Source organism: Balearica regulorum, chromosome 1 (assembly GCF_011004875.1).
Source record: "Balearica regulorum gibbericeps isolate bBalReg1 chromosome 1, bBalReg1.pri, whole genome shotgun sequence".
Classification (NCBI taxonomy): domain Eukaryota; kingdom Metazoa; phylum Chordata; class Aves; order Gruiformes; family Gruidae; genus Balearica; species Balearica regulorum.
This window is the reverse complement of record NC_046184.1, coordinates 39,663,780-39,684,640: the sequence shown is the minus strand read 5'-3', so window position 1 is coordinate 39,684,640 and position 20,861 is coordinate 39,663,780. Positions and strand designations below refer to the sequence as shown.

General features: G+C 35.3%; 1 protein-coding gene across 4 annotated transcripts in view; it reads right to left on the bottom strand.

Annotated features, from left to right (window-relative positions):
- Positions 1 to 324: 324 nt before the first annotated feature.
- Positions 325 to 20,861, bottom strand: part of CPSF6 (cleavage and polyadenylation specific factor 6) — a 31,461-nt gene continuing 10,924 nt past the window's right edge. The window contains exons 3-11 of one of the 4 annotated variants that reach the window (XM_075746445.1): positions 20,598 to 20,701; positions 19,564 to 19,709; positions 18,645 to 18,818; positions 17,025 to 17,529; positions 15,720 to 15,812; positions 14,599 to 14,714; positions 14,105 to 14,258; positions 12,895 to 13,089; positions 325 to 5,206 (exon numbers count right to left, since the gene is read on the bottom strand). In XM_075746445.1, the coding sequence (XP_075602560.1) occupies positions 12,900 to 13,089; positions 14,105 to 14,258; positions 14,599 to 14,714; positions 15,720 to 15,812; positions 17,025 to 17,529; positions 18,645 to 18,818; positions 19,564 to 19,709; positions 20,598 to 20,701 (1,482 nt within the window). In that variant the 3' untranslated portion in view covers positions 325 to 5,206; positions 12,895 to 12,899. The remainder of the gene's footprint in view (positions 5,207 to 12,894; positions 13,090 to 14,104; positions 14,259 to 14,598; positions 14,715 to 15,719; positions 15,813 to 17,024; positions 17,530 to 18,644; positions 18,819 to 19,563; positions 19,710 to 20,597; positions 20,702 to 20,861) is intronic. The other 3 variants (XM_075746456.1, XM_075746468.1, XM_075746479.1) reach the window with 3 other exon arrangements.

The following is a 20,861-nucleotide window of genomic DNA, read 5'->3' as shown; positions in this document are numbered from 1 at the left end:
TCAACAGACTCTTTGGCCTGCCAGTATCAGGAAACTGTTTACTTATATATATATATAAAAAATCCTTTGGAGTCAGGCATTCTGACAGGCGACCATTTCCTTACATTTTGCTTTGCAATCCTGCATTCCGACTTAGACAAGCCCTCCTGCTGTATTTCAGAACCATTTCTTGAATAGTTTACTCATACATCCTTATGCAAAATGGGAATCAGGAAATGGAATGGTACAGGAAGACAATACAGCCTTTTGTTTAGAAAGTCAGCAGTGCTGGTAATCGTCATAAAAATGTTAAGGAATGTATTTCACCTTTAAAACACTTGGTGGTTGTTTTTTTTTCCTTTTTCTTATTTTAAAAAAGGACACCTGCAGTACTAAGGAAACTGAATTTGCAATCACTTGTATTTATAAAAGCACACACATTCCTCATTTTCTTACATTTGAAGATCAAGGGAATGTCTGTTTCATAATGTAATAATAATATGCACAGTTTAAAATATTTTCTATTACAAAATACAGTATACAAGAGGGAGAGGCCAAAGTCTATTACTTGACTATACTCCAAAGTGTTAGCACTGAATCATGTCAAATCACATTACATGGTATGAATATATGGGAATTTTTACAACTTAAATGCTCCATTTCATTGGGATCAAAGGTATACTGTTCACTATTTTCAAGAGAGTTCAATAAAACTAGTGTATTTCCAAAGAAACTTTAAAAGATTTAAGCACAGACATAGGTTATACCAGAACCTAAAACCCGCTGCAATAACTGAGGCTATAGAAAAGATTCAAGAACTAACAAGTGTAGAATCACAGAATGGTTTGGGTTGGAAGGGACCTCAAAGATCATCTAGTTCCAACCCCGCCGCCATGGGCAGAGACACCCTCCACTAGACCAGGTTGCCAAAGCCCCATAACATACAAACAGAATGAGATGCTTTAGCATATTTTGTCCAACATGGGCAAAAAAAAAAAAATCCCATGAGAACATCAAATTGAGGAACTTATATGCTCAAAACTACATTCTCTAAAGCTAAAATTAATCGAAAAGTACACAGCATGTCAGATTTTAATGTTGGGGGTGGGGAGGGGAACAACAACAAAACCAAAAAAACCACCTCAACGCCGCCACCCACCCGCAATATTAATTGCAAGGCAGCATAGTAAACAGTTGCAAGAGACAATATTTGTGCATGAACATCATGACTAATTAGCATGCTGCAATCATTATGTTTAAGACTTCAACAATCAATTACCAAAATAATTTAAATCCTAAACAATTCCATGTTGCTTCTTTCCTACATCTAGATACTTTTGGCAATAATTCAACCTTCTTTAAGTATTTGCACACCAACCTGCACCTTCCTTCTCTAAGATCTTGAAGCGTTTATATTTCAATGCAGAAGCAATTTAGTGTCTTGGATCTCTGAAGACGATCAGTCTTAAACATGCACATTTTATATTTGAATCTGCATGACCAACAGTATCTCAAATGAGGATCATCTTAAGAAATTTAAGGCTGTATCTCAGTTTACACAAGAACCAATGATAACTTTAAGAGGCTACGTATAAAATTCTATAAATAAAAATAGGAGCAAAGTCTGCTTAACCTGTACACAGAGAGCAAGTGGATAAGAAAAGGAAATCAGGAATTAAGTATTTCTATAAAGAATGCCATATATTTTTACTAGAAACACAGATGACAAGTATATACAACATTTCAATCTCCAATTATCCACATACAACTAGGAAAACATTTACAAGGGTTTGGGTATGCAACTAAAGAATCAGGTAAAAAAATAGTTAGAAAAACTAAGCCTCACCAATTTCAAGAGGAACAAAAATAGAAAACACTCACTCCTTTAAAACAAAAAAAAAAATCAAGCTAATGCCTAAATTTAATAAGATATCTTGTTTAACACAAAAACAACAGCTATCCAAGCTTATAAGTCACATCGTAATAAAACTTTGAAGAAGTTCTGACAAACGTTTTTCAAAATGCAATCAGAACTCAAATTATTGGCACAGAAAGCAAAAAAGGAATGAGGAAAACAAGACTGTACAGTTTCCAAAATGCTATGTTCTTCTTTTGAAGTATTTTTGACCTGTCAAAACATACAGTCCAGTAGAAATGTCACTTAAAAAACCCCTCTACTTCTAAAAAACAAACCTCTAGTAAAACAACTTCGGTTGCTAAAGCACTGCCACTCCAACCCTCAGTCACTACTTGTTGGTTTTGTCTTTCAAGATAAAGGACAAAGCCTTAAGAAATTATTTTCAACGTTACTTATAAAATCAATACTTGAAAGAAATAAAGTATTTCCTCATAGACCATTTTGTCCTTTCATCAAGCAAAAAGAGATGAAATACAACTGGATGAATATCAAAAAGCACAGCAGTAGCCGTCACAGCATCAGCAGCAGTCAGTAAATTACCAAACTGCTATTTCCTGAGCATGCACAGGAAATTGCCAGTAACGTTTAATAAACCAAAACCTGGTAAAATTCTACTACAGATCCAGATATACATGATGTGCATTAGACATATTCCTTTTTTGGTGTCTATCAGGGTCTTTGGATTTTTTTCTGTACATTTTTTGTTTCATTAAAAAAAATAATCTAACAAATGAAACTCACAACAACAGGAGAGTATTATCTAAATTGCAACACAGTACATCTATCAGTTAAAACTAAGTATCTGAAAAACAGGCAGAAATAAGGGGCTCCACACAGGGACCTCATCTCTCAAGTCACAATGATCACTTAGTTTAACTTACGTTATTTTCCCCCTCCTACTCCCTCCCTGCTATTTCCATTGCCAGCAATGGAAATCTGTATGCGAGTGAGAAATTACACTCTGTGTAAAAAGAGCAACAGTCTCCTTTAAGTCTATTTCAATGTGGAGTAAAATATCAGTTCCTGCATAAAATGCTTGTAAATTTAATTTTTTATTTTAAGATTTAATATATCTATGCAATGGAACATTACTTACCTGCTGCCTCTCCAGTATTAGCTATTCCCCATGTAACAGCTACAGGCAGGTTATTTCTTCCTTAAACTTATTACACACAGCAGTAAACAACGTTTTTAAGTAAAGAAAAAAAAAATTACAACAGTACTGTTTATAACCAACACCTATTCACAAAAAGCAGAAAATGAGTCATGACTTGTTCGATACAACTTTCAGTTTTACAAAATTTTAAAAGGCAGTTTTCATTTTCAAACAGGATTAAACAAACATGTCAAATATCTTCTCAGTAGCAAATAGTTCAATAAATACCAGTGATCCCATGCATGAGGAACTGAGGTACACATTTTAAGATTAAAAAAAAAAAAAAAAGGAGGGGAGAGTCTGAAGCTGTAGCCAAGTCCAACAGCATCAACCTGGCTGCAGGAAACCCGGCTGAGTGGTAGGTGACAAAAATATTAGAGCATTTCAAGCTTATGCAAAACTTTCGTAGTTGCACAGGCTACTGGTCCCAACTCAGTAAAGCATAAAAATCACTCACGTACGCAAATAAGGTACTTAAAGCAGATGTTTACATTCCTTGAAATCTATGAAATGTAAGCACATGCTTTAAATGCTCTGGAAAACCAAATGGATTTAAGTGCTTTCCTGAACAGGGTAACATTTTTAGGTCAGCTGTAAAAATCCTCAAAATTGGTAAAAAAAAAAAAAAAAAAGAAAGAAAGAAAGAAATCAAGAGTTGTCCAAGAGTTGCCTCTTAAAGCCATCTGAGGTCTTGAAACTTAACTTAAAACATTAAGTGCAGCTATTGAAATAAGTGAAAACTCCAAGAATAAATCCATTACATAACGATTTACAATAGACTAAAAGTGAGCCTTTGCGCAAGGCTGCCAACAACTAAGTTTTTGCAACTTATATGAACTTTCTATTCATTTGCATTTCACACTTAATGAAATATAAAACAAATTCTTACAATTTGAAGTCAACTTTCACTGTGAGCTCCAATAATTTGTTTTTAGGTAAATTTACAAAACCTCATCTGACAGATTTAATTAGCGCCACTTTTTGCTAAGACATTTAAATATTGTCCATCACTGAACAAGGACATACAAGTGTACCTTCTCTTTTATATGCATGTGTGAATAAACCCCAAAGTATTAAGAAAATACCAAACCCATAAAGTCTGAGAAATGGGAACATCTGGTTTCTTCTGGCACATTTCTAATATACAACTATGTACAGACTGCTACAGCCTTGGGGGCGGAGGGGGAACACACACAAGCACTATTACTATAAAACTGTAAATAACTGCAGGGTTTTGTTTTGGTTTTTAAAGCTCACCTTTGAACCCCTCATTATGGACAGTTTAAGTTCACATGAACAGTTTCAGTTTATATCAACTGTAGTGTCAATCAGGATCAAGGCAGTACCAGAGAGAAAATTTTCAGCGTGCTAAAAATCACAAACCTGGAACCACCTCTCCTCAAAACAGACCACAAAGAGCTGCAGTTTTTACAGTTTTATATATATCAATGAGCAAATTCACAAGCCACCTAGGTAAACACTGCTAGAAAGCAAAATAGCATTAAAGTTTTTATGTAACCATCTATTTTCAGATCAAAATTGAATGTGAGAGAGCAACATTAGTATGTTTAACTCACTGAATGCAAGATTAGGTTGAGGCATATGCAAGAACTATTGCGATGTTTTTAAAGACAGCATCAATGTTTTCATTGTAACATTATCTTTAAATATTGCTGAACACAAGACTTTCCCTGAGGTGTAAACATAAAATAACTTGAACAGCTTTACACATCAGCCCCATTAAACAGTTTATTACAACACTACATCTACTGTAATCAAAGTGGTGCTGTGTACAGACATTATCATATGAACAGTTTAACATGAACAAACTACTATAAAAACAAGCATTTACTTGACTTTTTCCAATTGCTTGCACATTATAATTGCCAAATGTATATAACCAGTAATAAAGTTGCAAAAGCTATAAGGTTTAAATCACACAGGTTTCCCTCAAATAAAACAGTTAAGCAACATAAAAAAGTAAAAGAGCTACTGGTTACCATGTATGCAGATTTGCTTTATTCAGATCTATTCCTGTTCATTTTATCCATGAATCCTTACAGGCTCAGTTCAATCACATGAAGCAAACTGCTGGACAAGCATCTTTCCTTGAAGAATGTATCTTGTCTTGCACGCTGTTCCTCTTCCTTCAGCTGTAATGTGTCAAAATTTGTGATGTAGATTTTGCTAGTCCCCATAATACACAGAAAATTGTTGGCTTATCTATACATACACAAGTCGTGCATCTACTTCACCATAATGTAAACTAACACAAAATACCCAGAAGCAGTAGCTACTTGTTTGTGCACGAAGTTGTTCTCTAATACAATAGTTAAAAATTAAACTAATGTTGTTGTACAACAAAGTTGAAAAGAATACCAATTTCACAGTTGAAGTATCAAATGATAAAGGAAGAAATAGCTACTGTTCCTGTGACTGATAGAAACATTTATATAGAACATTTCCTAAAGTATGCATTCTGCAAGAGTAAATGAACAAGCACGTAAAGTAATTTTGCCACAACTAGATTTTTACATTTTTACCTGCCCCCTTACAGAAGTTTTAAGCTGGTTTGACATTTAAGTAATGCACCGATTGTATAACGAGATGGATGGCTCACAGCTCAGTAACATTTAAAAGTGCACAGAATCCGATACCAGTACGTCAAAATTTTCAGACTAGCAGCAAGCAGGATAGGCTTCACACATCTAAAAATACACGCTTGCAGTTTAATCACAAGAACCCACTTTTTAAATAATACAATAGAAAGTTGCAGGTTTCCTCACCTACTTGTCCTAGAGAAAAAAAAAACCAAAACCAACCAACCCATACCCTATTTCCTACTCTCCTCTATTTTGGCAAATAAAGAACCACACCCCACACCATTCAGAGTTAATTACTGTAAGAGTTCACAAAATACTTGGGATGGTATAATTCCATACACTGGATTTCAGTTGAATTCCATTACAAAACAATTAGCTGTCTTCATTTCATTAATAATTCACAATTTCAACATTCAATAATTTCAAAATAATTTAAATAAAATTGTTCAAAAAACCAACACATTAAATTGTTCATTTGAAAAACAAGACATTTAGAGGAGCAATTTCATGAACGTGCACCAGTACACAGCTGTCAAATATTCTTCTGCTAGTATAGTAATTTCAAAGCAGTTGGGAAAACAAAGTACTCAATTTTGGCACAAACAGTTGACACATTTCTGCTTCCTTTCCTCAAAGTGACTGTTAATAACTTTTAAAAAACATATAACCAAGTAGGCTCTATACACTACAGTATGCACATAAACTAATTCAAATCCAAAGCAGTGACTGGAATTTTTTTTCTTATTTGCAGACTTTGTTCCCAAGTCATGAAAGTATCTACCAGTAACTACTTTTGGGGAAGTTCCTTCCCTGGAGACCAAAATTTCCATAGGTGTTACGGACTTTTAAAATCAATTAGTAGCACAGTGACCAAGTGCTGCCTCCACAAGAAGATGCATTCAGAGTTGCGAGCTAAGTTAGCACAAACAGACAGGAGAATCTCAGGTTTTTAGTGGAGAAAGTATATGACAGCTGTGAGACTGCATGTCAGAATTTGCTGCTCTCATCATACAATTGCTGCGGCAAGAATTATGGATCTTTATCACTTCTATGGCGACAGTTAACAGATCCAAAGCACCATATATATGATTTATAATACTAGCATAAGAAAGCTTCAGTTCCTGGGAGTAATTTGCTAGATTTGTAGGGCTACTTATGGAACTACAGGAACTTTAAAGAATGCATGATAAACTGGGTTTAGGATTAATACTATTCATTATAGGGCTCTTAAGATGGTCAGCACCACACTGAACCTTCACTTGAAAAACCATGACCAACTAAAATTCAAAGTGGTGCACGTTTCGGTTCCAAATATTCTGCCACTATCTTGGCAAAACCGGAAGACCTTTGGTTTCAAAAGGAAGAAATAAATCCGTATGGATTATACCTTCATGCTCAGCCCTTTTCAGTATTCTACAAGCAAGTAGAATATTGAAGTAAGAAACAACTTTAAAGTAAAAAGAAAAAAAAAATTAAATCTCTAGTCAGTACTTCTCAGCAATGTTGTTTTCCATCTGCCTCAAGCTCATATAAGCTAGCCGTCTCAAGCATGTGTTAGGTTTGTACAATTTAACACCATACAGCAAGCAGGTTTTCAGCATTTCTACTAATAAACCCCAAATTTCAGACTTATCTGTTAAATATTTTGTGGCTTAGAAGTTAGGATTTTATGCTAGAACATTTCACAAATGAAATCCCAGAACTTAAGTGATCAAACATTTCTGTATTTAAGCAAGATGCAACTTAAGCATTTTTTCTCCACATATTCTTACAACAAAATCCAATAGATTTCTTATATATATATAAAGCATCTTGCAGTAGCAACTCTAGGTTTTTTTCCCTTTAATTATCAAAAAAGCATATAAAAGCTTTAAACAGCTTTTAGAAGTATGAAAGTTCTACAGTAGTTTAAAGCTGTATGTGCATACACCATTCAAGTTTAGTTCCAGCAGTGTAGTAATTTCTGATATTTTTCTGAGATTGAATTTCAATCTCCCAACATGATCACATTTCAGTAAAATGCATGATACACATTTGTCATTATATCCTAAGAGCTCCTAAGAATTACTTCATGTAATTCTCCTTTATTTTATTCTATACATAAAGAAAAAAAATACACAAAGCAAAAATCCCACAGAAAGTATCAGCTTGAAAGCCAAAATTTGATTTGATTTAACCTACATTCCAGAACATCAGAAACCTCCAAATACTGTGATGCTTTAGCAATAACACAGTGAGAAAGAAGGAATTTCAAACTTAACTCTGTATTTGTGTTTCTGTGTGTAAGCTGAAATACATATGTGATTCTCTTCACCATACACGTACAGACTATTTTACCACCACTAGCATCTTCTTCCATTTGTGGCATTCCACCCCCCCCCACCCACCCCACCCCCATTATTAGTGTACTTACCTGGTATCTTTTTTCAATTGTAGTGTATAATTTAAGATCAACACCAGAACAACTTCCTGATTTTATAAATAATTTTACATGGGAAGGAAAAGAACGCTTCCAAACTAGTTTCATTCATCATATGTCTTTCTCCTACTATCCCAGCCTGTCTATTCACCAAAAACAACTGATGAACAGAGAGATGTGTTCAGAAAACTCAATCTTTAGTTTGCAAATTAAAAAGATGTGAATTATTGGCAAGTATCTTTCACAATAATGTATGAGGAAGACACAAAAAGGTAGATCAGGCTGCCACAGGAAAACATGAAAATGGAGATCTCTCTTTTATCTCTTTTTTTTTTTTAAAGAAATCTTAGTTCTCAAACCACAATGAGCAAAAGGAAAAAAAACAGAATTTGTTCATTCTTTGGAGAACACTGCACCAAACCAACATTTTCACTTGCAAGTAATCTCTTTACGTTTCAGATGCTATAAAGCCTTGAAGTTTCTTGGGGAACCTTCACACAGCTCAAATGTGTCAAAACTACTGATTTCACAAACAAAAGAAAAAAGCACAGGATGCGGGGAACACAAAAATATAAGCGTGTCTAAAGACACCTCATAAGACAACAAAATTACAGCAACATGTTCATGGAAAAAAATAATAAAAGTTACGCAGTTATGCATTTGAAAATAACCAATAGTGTAAGATTTTCAGTTCGGTTTTCAAATCATCTGATCACCCTCAAGAAAATGAGAGAAATCACTGAACATTAAGAAATAAACTCTATGTTTCTGTAAAGCACCAGAATAGCCATACAACAGACTTTAAGAAGCACATAAAGCAGTGGCACTGCTTGCCTCTCTCACTCTATGGTGGATTTCAAATACTGAATCAGACACACAAAGCACAATTTCTCTGATGAAAGTTAGAAGCAATAGAATAGTGCCAGCCCCACATATGTGCTTCCTCAAAAATACACATTTTTTTAAAAAAAAGAAACTAGGTACATAATGTTCGTAATAGCTTAATACTAAGAAAATCTGAAATAATCCTAGACAGGTATATATACCCAGGTCTTGAACAATGCTACCACATGATTCACTTGGAATTCCGTTATTAACTAGGAGCTTATTATTAAAATAACTTATAAAAATAGGCATTTTCCTATTAATTTACAAGGTTTCTTAAAAGGCTAATTTCATACTTCAGTTGATGTTTAAGTGGCTGCTAAGACGCTGTTACAGGACAGTTCCTACTTATACAAACAAAAATACAATGAATATTACTTCAACTGTCAGTACCATTTCCCCTCCTACCGACACCCAAAAAATTCCAACCATGTTAGTTCTTAGATCACTCCAAAGCTGAAACTATTTCAGAGAGCTGAGAGCAGTTTTTGAAGAAGCATATGAGCCTCAGAAGTACATTAGACTTTAAATTATTTTGCTTACAGTGGTTTGAGAGCAGAAAAATCAGAAAAAAACCCATGAAATATGGAATACAAAGTCTACATACATATCAACTATTACAATGTTAGTGTGTTTTTGTCTTTGCAATTCAGTCCAAATCCAGTTTAAATAGGAAAGAATCAATCAACCCAGTAACAAAAACATAAAATGAAAAATTTAACATTCAGCAATTATAGAAATTCAGACAGATTAAGATTGGGACAACGTATCAGCTAGAAATACATCATTGAGTATCAGTTAAACTAAAAAAAAAAAAAATCTGTCTAAAAAAAGAGTCAGGACTCATGCTGATGAAGTTACATTACTGTTCTGTTTGTACACGTTAATTTTGCTGTTAATGCTTCTAAATATAATTCTATTGGATTCTTAAGTTTTTTGACTAATAGAGGTTAGACATTTGTCTTAAATTCATTGTTCTCTTTTACATCTATAGGCTTTCTATAAGCAAAGGCAAGATGTTTCAAGGAAACATTCAGTTTATAGTAATTCTGTAGAATGGATTATCAATGTACATGAAGCCTTACTCAAGTGAAGGCACAAAAGTCTTGCAAGAATTTAATTTTAAATCATGAAGTGCACAAACAGAAGTGTAAATACCCACTAATGTACATCTAAACTTTTTAATAGTTTTATTATTATAAACACATTTAGTAAGTTATTCCAATTTAACCCATCTCTATAAATGTAATACAGTACAAACTGAATTTCACTGTATACAAAAATGTTCACAATGGACCTTTAAAATCCTTCTAAACTAGATGTGTAACACTTTAAAAAAAAATGCCAGTACAGTATCACAGTTTTGACTATAAGTACACAATAAAAAGAAGTATAGGTGCCATTTATAGTGTCCAGGCACTGAGCCAACTTCATCTTATCTGGCAAAACACAGTAATATGGGGAATAACTCTTTTCAGCACTGCTGATATTTATTAAATGACTGAGACTGTTAAATCAGTTTATGAATATTAATCAATGTAAAGAACGAAACAAAAAAATGTATGGCAACATACATCTTAGTGAAAATGAAACACACAAACCAGGAGATAACTATTTCTTTTATAGGTGTGTGTATATAAATATATAAAACTGTGTGTATATAAATATATAAAACTACAATAACCAAAACTACAATAAAGCCCTTCTTCATTAAGACAGCAACAAGACAAAATATTTACAACTTAACTTTAAAAAAAATACCAAATGCTTTCATTTACATGCAGCATACTAAATTTGCCCTTTAAATCAAGTTCTTAGGACCTATTTTCTTTTTTGCACAAGGGAATCTTACCTACGCAACCCCTCTGAAAGAAAAGAGAAGTCCCAGCACAACAAAGTTGAAGGAAGTTGCATATATAAATCCCACCTGAACTGAGACTGAAACCACAGTCTCGTTTTAAAATTGTGCTTTGGAAATTATAAAATGCACTGTAATGCTATTTGATATGTTTTCTTGGGGACAGGGTAGGGAATCTGTACTTGGCACAGAAACTCCGTATCTACATGCAAGACACCAAATACACAAAAATTAAAGCTAGACTAATAAAGTTTGCCACGGGTAAAATAAAATTATCTTAAATTCCAGGTTATTAACAATTTTTAGTATGGCTTGCTCATCTCCACCAGAAGGAAAACACTGGAAATGCATCCAACAATCAGCTCAATGGTTACCTCCTGTTAATAACAACTATTTGCAAACATCACAAATACTCATTTATTATAAAAAGTAAAAATCCAGTTCAACAAAAGAAACTACATTTACTTTTGTTAAATCTGTATTTTTATGTTCCGATATTTTACAATTAAGAACCACAGTTGCTATTTTTATGCAATTCCAGAAATATTTCTACCAATTCATTTTTTATGACAAGCAGTGGCATTAACAGATATATACTGTCAACTTTATTTCAGCTGCCACATTTCACCTTTTTAAGCCTTTGACTCCCCTTCTCTAGGTAGATCACTGCTTTGTGTGTCCTGTTAGTATATGAACCTGAGACAATACCCAAGCCAACACTCAGACGAGAGCATTTAGTATCAGAATTTGTTCTTTCCCAAAGGAGTCAGTGACACAAAAGCCTGACTGAAAAACTGACATTTAACTAATACAAAACTGTATTTTCACTCAGGAGTATACTACATTTTGTATGATTTCTAAAAAGTTTTGCTCTACTTCTGTAAATGAACTTCCATGAATAAATACCACATGCAAATCTGGAAATGAAATCTGAGGGTAAATGTAAGAACCAGAAGTTGGGCAAACAGGCAAGTCTGCAAGCTTCAATTTTAGCGCAGATGTAGTGGGAAAATCTTCTAAAAAGGGAAAAGACTACTGCAGAGAAACTAATAGGTAGGGTTTTTTCCAGTTGTCAAATATAAGGAATCACGTGTAGCTTGAATTCCCAGTCCTCAAAATGGTACATTATATAACGTGATGAACATTTCTATGCATTTTAAAGTTCTCAGCAGTACACTGAAAAAAGCATGATTTAGCATGCTACTCTGTAGCTATCTAGACATTTGATGCATGCAAGACTGCAGATATGTGAAATAAAAGAACACATTAGTTTGTGAACAACCAGAAAAAGAAACAATCCTTGTGTCATACATTTGTTTACTAGTCTTCAGAAAATCTTTACTATCATAGGGGGGAGGGAATGAAAAATCAGGGTGGTGGGGAACAACTGATCATAAATCTTAGTGAATGCAATACCTGAATTTAGCTAGAAGGCAGAAGATACTGACAGGTCAAATTTCATAAAATAAAGAGCAAAGTCTGGCTATATTTCCTGAATTTGAGTAAAACTCACTGGAAAAAAACCAAAACCAACCAAACCCCAACCAAAATACTGCCGGACTTGTGCACGGACAGCAACTGTATGTACATGTGTTTCCTAAATTGAAATAATGCACACATGACATATGAAGGGCTAAATGCTGCAGTCCTTACACAATTAGATTTTAAAATACAAAATTAGTATTTTAAAATACAAATAAGAAATACAACCATAAAATTAATATAATCTTTGAAGACTACAAAGAGAGCAGACTTATCAGTCTGGCTTACTGCTTTTTTAAGAATTGGTTTAATTGCATTTCGTAAAAACTGCAAACATTAATACCACCTAAAATTAAAAAGGCAGCATGCGAACTGCAGAAGATAATCACACAAATGCTCCCTCCCTCCGAAGACCAGTTACCTGTCATTACTTACCCATGGTCATGTCAGATGCTGCAAGAAGAAAGTGATTCAGTACATACTGCAGGACCACTTAAATGCAGCTATTAATGGTGTAAATAATCCCAAACCTAGAGTAGCTACTTTTAGTAAGTCAGTAACAGTAAAGTTCAAGAACATGAAACAAATGCTCACCTTCTTTAACGATGACGATATTCTCTCTCTCTGTCTCGTTCTCTGTCGCGATCTCTGTCGCGATCACGGTGCCTCTCTCTTTCACGGCTTCTTTCCCGATAATAGTCATCGTGACGATCTCTACTACGTGATTTGTGGCGCCTACTTTTTTCTCGTGACCTACTGTGGTCCCTCTCTCTGGATCGCTCACGTCTTCTAAAAGAAATTACTTCATTAAATTTTTCTTGAAAATACAAGCCACCCGCATGCCAATTTTGTAGTCTGTTTAAGAGTATGAATTTCATCAAAAAAAGGATATGAGAGAAATATCTGTTCATTGTGATGCAGATATGTTTTTGTATATAACATGTAAGATAGCTGGTATAAAAGGTGGTGGCTAAGAAATCAGTTACAGATAGTGAGGTGCATCCACCTTCTAACCTATCAAGAAAAAGTCAAAAGTACCCGCTCAGAATGGAGGACAATATGGCTGAAATCAGCTGGGGGAATGCACCATATCCCAAATGACCACTAAAACATGGCTGCTAATCTGCATACTGAAAGTATGTGCACAAACCAGCTGTCTTTGTGTTTTTAATATTCAAGGCCAACTACACTACTGCTACAGTATCCAAATGAACTAGAAGCTCAGTGTTCGTCCTGACTCTGAAAGGGGCGTTACTGAAGTTTTGAAAGAAATACCAGTCTCTTATTTGTACTAGGCAGAAGACTCCATGGATTTCAAATCTACCTACTCTCGATTTTTAGATTGTATGATAAAGGGCAACAGGCAAAATCATTCTGCCCAACTCTTGTATTTCTACTGTGACAAGCGTGGAGAAAATTACTTTTAAGCAAAATGAAAATTGCCAGCAAATATCATCGATCTTATTTTTCAACAGGAAATTCTAATAAAAATTACGCACTGGACGTCTTAATTGGTTAAGAGGTAATTCTATTTTGAAGTTTACACATTGCAAGAGTACCACGTAGGAAAGGATACTACATAAAACAAAGAGTTAAATTTAAGCTAGTCAGATCAATTTTGAAAAGAAGGTTAATTAAGAGGCAGCTAAGTTGGGGAGACTCCTATTTGGTTCTTTCACATACTTCTTGTGCAACTCAGCAAATCACTAAGCTTCTTACATGACTTAGTTTCTTCTCTGTGAACTAGTCCTGCACTACACCTTCCCTTTTATTAGTAAGGGTGGATGGAAGAGGAAAGTTTTACCTGGATCCAGAACCATAAGACTTGGACTCAATCCCATGAAGGCAGTCCTGAAGAGAGCTAATAAGTACTTTACAGCGATCATCTGCAGATACTTTGGACTGTTTAATTAAGGAAATTGCAGTTACCAAGGTCTCTATAGCACTTCCATAGTCCCCTGAAAAATGACATAAGATCATGATCAGAAAATGATGCAAATTAAAACAAAGATTTTTTTTAATCTGTAACAGTATTACCATTTTGAGTATCTTCTCTTCAACAGCCATCCAGATCATTTACTGTAGAACCAAATATTAAAATACTGTCCAGAACAGTACTCAGAAGGAATTCTCAGAAACTAATTGGAGCACAGTACAAAATCAGTCATAGGTTGTACCTAAATTCAACCTCCTATTAGGAAAATGTGGCTTCAGGACTGCCAGTTTCCTAATAGAAAAAAACTTTAAAAACTTTTCAGCTGGGTAGAATAGCAAACGCATTAACTGAGTTTTACTAACCAGCACTGGCATCTGATACAGCTCTCGAAATGGCACTGCTTGAGATCGCCCTATTTCTATTCATGATTTCTTCAAATTCCGCTTCACTTAGAGGTGTCCTTGCAGCATCCATTTCTCTGCAAGCAATAAAACTAGTATTTAAAAGGTTAAGAAAAACTTAAGAAGATATCATTGCAGTTTTAACAATCCAAGTTTGCAACTTTAAGCAAAGTGACAAACAGAAAAGAAAGCAGGATCTGGGTTTGGTTTTGGTTTTTGTTAGGGACCATGTTACAGTATAAAATCCTGAAAGCTAAAAAAAAAAAAAAAAGAAAAAAGAAAAAAAAGAAAAAAAGGTAAAAAAACAATTAAGACATTGCTGTATAAATAGACTTATTCTTGTTCATCCCATCTATTTTGAAGATTCAGCAGCACTTAATATTGTGCTTTACAAATATTTATAATTTTCATAAAATCCTTGAAGGTATGTAAGTAGATATTATCCCAATTGAATGGATGTGGAAATGCATGTACATAGGCAATGCGACTTTGAGCAAAATTAGAGATCATTTTTATAACAATACTGGAATTAGAACTATATGATCCTGTTTCCCAGATCTTAACTAAGACCAGAATGCTATAACTTATGAAAAGCAAATAGAGTCTATCATCTTTAAAACACTCAATTTTCTGAATGATACTTCAACATTTTACAGCTAATTTTGTTTTTTTATTTCTGGTCACGTTCAAAGTACTCCAATTTGATCTCCAAACCGGTCACAGTAAGGAGGAAGCAATAAAGCAGAATCCTTGTACTCATTACGTTTTTTCACTTTAATTATTAGCTACCTATATAGGGTTTCCAAAGTAACAGAAGTTAACCTATACATAAATTTTCCTAAAAGTTTTGCAGTGTCCTATTAGCCAGTCTCTGTATCATATAGAAAATTTGGAGAAATGTGTTAGAGACAAATGTTGAGACTGTTAAACTGGCCCACTGCTTGATTTGTCTAGAACAGTGTTAGTTCTTCTGGTAGAAAGAAAATGCAGAACAATAAGCAATGCTATCCTCTTAATTGCAAGAAGTGGAACAAGATCCTATAGCCAGTTTAGCATAAGAGGAAATGTCTAAAAATTCATACCTCCCTGAGTTTTGAGTATTATTTTTCGTGTGCCTCCCATAGAATGGAATATGTAATTTTTCTCTTATGGACATGTTATTTCCAGTGAAACGCCTATGATATATAATTAATGACAATTTAAATAGTTATGGATGATAGTTTTAACATTATTAATGAAAATACTGGACAGTAAGTTAAACTGTCCTATTCCCACTCCTTCCCTCCCCAGACATTCTATAAACTGCAGACAACTGATGACTTTGTCCATCAAAAAACAACCAACACCTTATCGTTTTATTATATTTCAGGCAATTAAGCCAAATGCTTGAATTTCTATAGTTTCTGTATGAACATAGTATGTACAGATGCGTGGGGCTTTTTTAAAATTTGTGATAAAAGAAGAATCAAAACAAAGTGTCTTTGCAGAAAACATTTTAAGCAAGAGAAGTGTCTCATGCTAGCAGTAAAATCACAACTGAAAAATCCAAATGTAACTATGTTAAGGATCTTTCTTACAATTAATCCCAAAATTTTCTGCGACCAATACAAATATGGTGAAAATCAAGAAACAGCAGCAAGACAGAGATGCTTGAAAGCAAAGATGAAAAAGATGTTTCAAACAAGATGTGAAAAGCTTGACAAGTCAAGTCAGAGAGACTCAAAAACAGTCCCAGGTAGGATTAACCAGAGGAAAAGCCACTGCTACAAACACAAGATTGCACCAAATGAGCAGAAGCATCTTGACAGAAAAGGAAGATGTAAGTCTTGCAGTAAATTCACGCCTGGCTTTTGAGACAAAGACTAACTTTGAATTGAGTCCTGAAGAAAAAAAAAAGGGACAAGCAGAGCTGCTGAAAGATGAAAATGGAATGAGCTTGGTGTGGCACTGTACTCAACATACACACATATTCAAAAAGGAGAACTCCAGAGCATTCTAAGACAGCTTGCAAAGCACGATGATAAAGGTACAAGTCAGAATTTCAAGTTAAGACAGAAGCACAATCAGAAGCTGCTGCATGAGAAGTGATATGTAAGTTTGCATGTAGAACACATGGAATGATGACACTGCCAAATACAAACAGTGAAGACAAACAGTTCAGAGTGAGATTACTGATGTTGCATTTCAGGATTTTCTCACTGCTACAAACATGTTTCTGAGAGATATTTCACTGAGAGAAGTGAAAAGGGACAAATTAGAAGATTGTTGGGATCCCTTCCAGCTCTACTTTTCATCATTTCTAACACTTGCATTAAAAAGGAAAATAAAATGCTTCCTACAAGAGGAGTAAAATCTGCTACCAAGCACATTACACCAAAAGCACTCACCTTCCAGGTGGCCCATAGTCACCTCTGTCATACGGTGGAGGTCGGCCATATGGATCTGTCGGAGGTGGGCCACGACTGTCTGAAGTAGGTATGCCGCTATTGGCGGGTGGGGGGAAGAAAGCTGGATTCACATGTGGTGCAGGTGGTGGAGCACCTGGAGGTGGCCCAGGGAGATGTGGAGGAGGAGCAAGAGTCAGGGGTGGCCCAAGAGGGCCAGGCGGACGAGGGGGAAATGGACCCGGAGGTGGAGGTGGACCCTGCTGAGGTGGTGGCGGACCTGGTGGTGGCCCGTAGCCTGGTACTGGTGGTGGAGGGCCTGGAGGAAGTGGCCCAAGTGGAGGCTGACCAAAAGGTTGTCCTGGAAACAGAACTGGTGGTGGTGGACGGTCACCACGATTAGGAGGTCCAGCTAATGGAGGTGGGAGGACCTGACCAGGAGGTGGAGGGCCTGGTGGGCCTGGTGGGCCAGGAGGACCTAAAGGTGGACGTGGGGGAGTTTGTCCAGCTAAAATAAAAATAAATAAATAAATAAAACTGAGTTAATAAATATAAAGAAATAAAAGACTTAGCAAAATAATTAAAATTCTTATCTTTAAAAAAAACCCCACACCAAAAAAATCCATCCAAAACACAACAAAAAAAAACCCAAAACAACCTTCACAGAACAAGTTGCAACTTACACAAGACATGCAAGCTCCCACTTTGGGTCTAATAGCTTAGAAAATTTAAACAGTTCCTTGACTATCCATATCTAAAGAGAACAACAACTCGAAAATTGACAACCCACCCTCCACCCCAAATCACTTAATCACCTGTTATTGTTACCAAACCCCCCCAAAAGCTTACAAAAACTAGAAAACATTGCATCCTACTTACACCTGCAGCTAGTCTTTCATGTGGGGCATAAGATACTAGAAATATGGGAAAAGCTATTTTGGAGAAGGTAAGGTAAACGCAGTATCCAAATCTACTTTAAGGTCCTCACTAGTGGTTTTTCCATTTGACCATGACCCTTTGACTGTTAGTGAACAATCTAATAGCGAGTGACATTTATTAAAAATACTTAAGCTGAAATGATAACTTCACTGCAATGCAAGTCTGATTGTTTAACAGAGATTTCTCCCCTATCAGATACCTGAATAAACATGAACACCTGCTCTTCAAATTTGTGGTATTCTAACTGGCAACTAACTGACCTGTTAGCGGGCATGAATCAAACCTGAATCTCTGATGATGTGCAAAATTGTAATGCAATAAGGAACAGTTACTTTATGCTCTGCAACAAAGGCATTCTCATCCCACGTAGCAAACTAGAAAATCTGAACTACACTGCACTAAAGATGTCTACTCGCTAACATGATCTATCTTAATTTTTTCATACTTTAAAAATATATACATTGATGCATTATAAAGAATGTCTCTAAAAATGTTATTATATTGCTATGAAATTTAGGACATACAACTCCCTGTTTGAATATCAACAAAGAAATATTGTCAAATTCTACAATCCAGCTGTGAACACTGATTATAGCACATTACTCAATTGCCTTATCTTTACAATTCCCCAAAATAAGTATGCCACACTAATACAAGAAAACAAATGAAACTGAACTATTTTACCTGGGAAAGGTGGTGGTGGCCCTCCTGGCCCTGCTGGTCCAGGGAATCTGTCTCCACCTGGAATGGCACCTGGAAAACGTCCTCGCCCTCTATTACTAGGTGGAAATGCTGCTCGTGAGCTTCCTCCTGGGGGACCAGCTTTACCTTCCCCAGACATCTGGCCAGACTGTGTGGCTGCAATGGAAAAGCAAAAGTATAATTACATAAATCAAAGTAAGTCAAAGCTTTTCAACTCTTGATCTAAAGTTTTACGCAGCACTAAAGCATGACCTTAGGAGCACCAACTTGTTCCTCGGTACCCAAACCCAAAGCTATTTGGGAAGGAAAAAGTGCTTTGCTAAAATATGGTGGTGTTCCAGCATGCCCATACTAATGGAATAGCATCCAGGGAGACTGTCAATCCTTCCTTTAATGCAGCCCAAGGCCACAAAGAATACATTTACACATTAGGACTGGGAATCAGAAGACAAGGTGCTGGAGGAAAGCACAAGACAGAATCTTTCTTCCCCGTTTTATCATAAGCACAACTTATCCAGACATCAGAATTTAGTCCAATTTGTCTACAAATGTTAAATTTCCAAATGCTGTTGTGCTTTACAAAAACCCAATAAATTAAATCCACAAGAAAATGAGAAAGCTTCTCCAACTCTAAGACAAGTTTCACAAAGCTGCAACCTTCTTTCAGTAAGTGCTCTCTTGCCAAAACAACAGATCTTCAGTATATTAAGTGATTTTTTTTTTTTTTAATTTCTACTTTTATTTTTAAGAGGAACACCTTTAACCAAAGCTGCAACTTACTGGAAGTACTTTATAGCTATTTTAAACCATGTAGAAATTATCAGATGCTGAGAGAAAAGCTGCAGTACTGCTTTTGGAATAAACTTCTATTTCTCTAAGACAGTACATGAGAAAGGCTTACTTTTCCTTGACTGCATTTCAAACTGACTCAGAAATTGTTTATTACATGGAGTCACAACAGGATTCTGCCCATGCAATTCTCTTTTAGGCAATAAATCCATCAACTTTTTGGAGGACGCTTCTGATCCCACACCCACAAGGGCAAACCTGAAAGAGAGAGAGAGAGAGAGAGAGAAAAAGAGAGAGAGAGAGAAAAAGAGAGAGAGAGAGAAAAAGAGAGAGAGAGAGAAAAAGAGAGAGAGAGAGAAAAAGAGAGAGAGAGAGAAAAAGAGAGAAAAAGAGGGAAAAAAAAGTTACATCACAGTTTTTTCCATTTCCTGGATATCCTCATGCCTCATGAAAAAGGTTATAGAAAAGAAAAGCAAAAGAATATTTGAAAACTAAATACAGAAACTGTCTCACAGGTCTTAGTCCAGTTTTCAGAACAGATACAATAACTCATTCTAGGACATCTAAGAACCACCACAAGTGCAAGTACAAGATGCATCAAAAAATATCACAACAAAGGCAGCTTTTTGGCAGAGTATCAATACACTATACATGAATTCATATGATCAAGTTATTATTAAGCACCTAGTGTGTTCTCATTACTACTAAGGAGAAAGAAAGGCACATTCATGCAAGGAAGATTAGGTTCCCAGTGAAAACCTGGCTCAAGTGCTCACTTTCAACAGTTAATAGAAAATAAAGCATGTAAAGAAAGATTTAATAATGGAGGTTGGGGGAACAGTACTTAGCTATGAGGAACAACAAATATCACCATCACACTAACTGAAATCTAGGAATAGAGTCTTAATGAAGATTGCCAACAAGATTTAACTCACAATATAATGAGAAACACAATACCGTCATAAAAATTTATGCCTGAAATTTAAGTCATTAGTATGAAATTATATACCAAATCATTGTTGGATATCGATAAACAAAGGTTATCAGTTCACATACTGACAGTTATGAAAATTGAAAACTTTTTCCCCATTTCTACCCTCCCAAACTTCAGTTCATTTACAGAAAAAACAAATAACAAATTCTTACCCTTTAGACTGGCCATTAGCGCGATTTTCAAAAAATTTTATCTCCAAAATATCATTTACCCCCAATGAATGAACTGCTTCAGTTAAGTCTTCATCTGTTGTCCACTGAAAAATATTTTTAATATTAAAATATGAAAGCTTATCTAAAACACCATGAAAAGGGCAACTAAGCTTTCTGATCCCCCCCCCTTTTTTTTTGTGTGTGAAATTGGTCAAGAGGAATACTTATTCAGACTATCAATATTTTCTAACTTTTGGAGAGCAA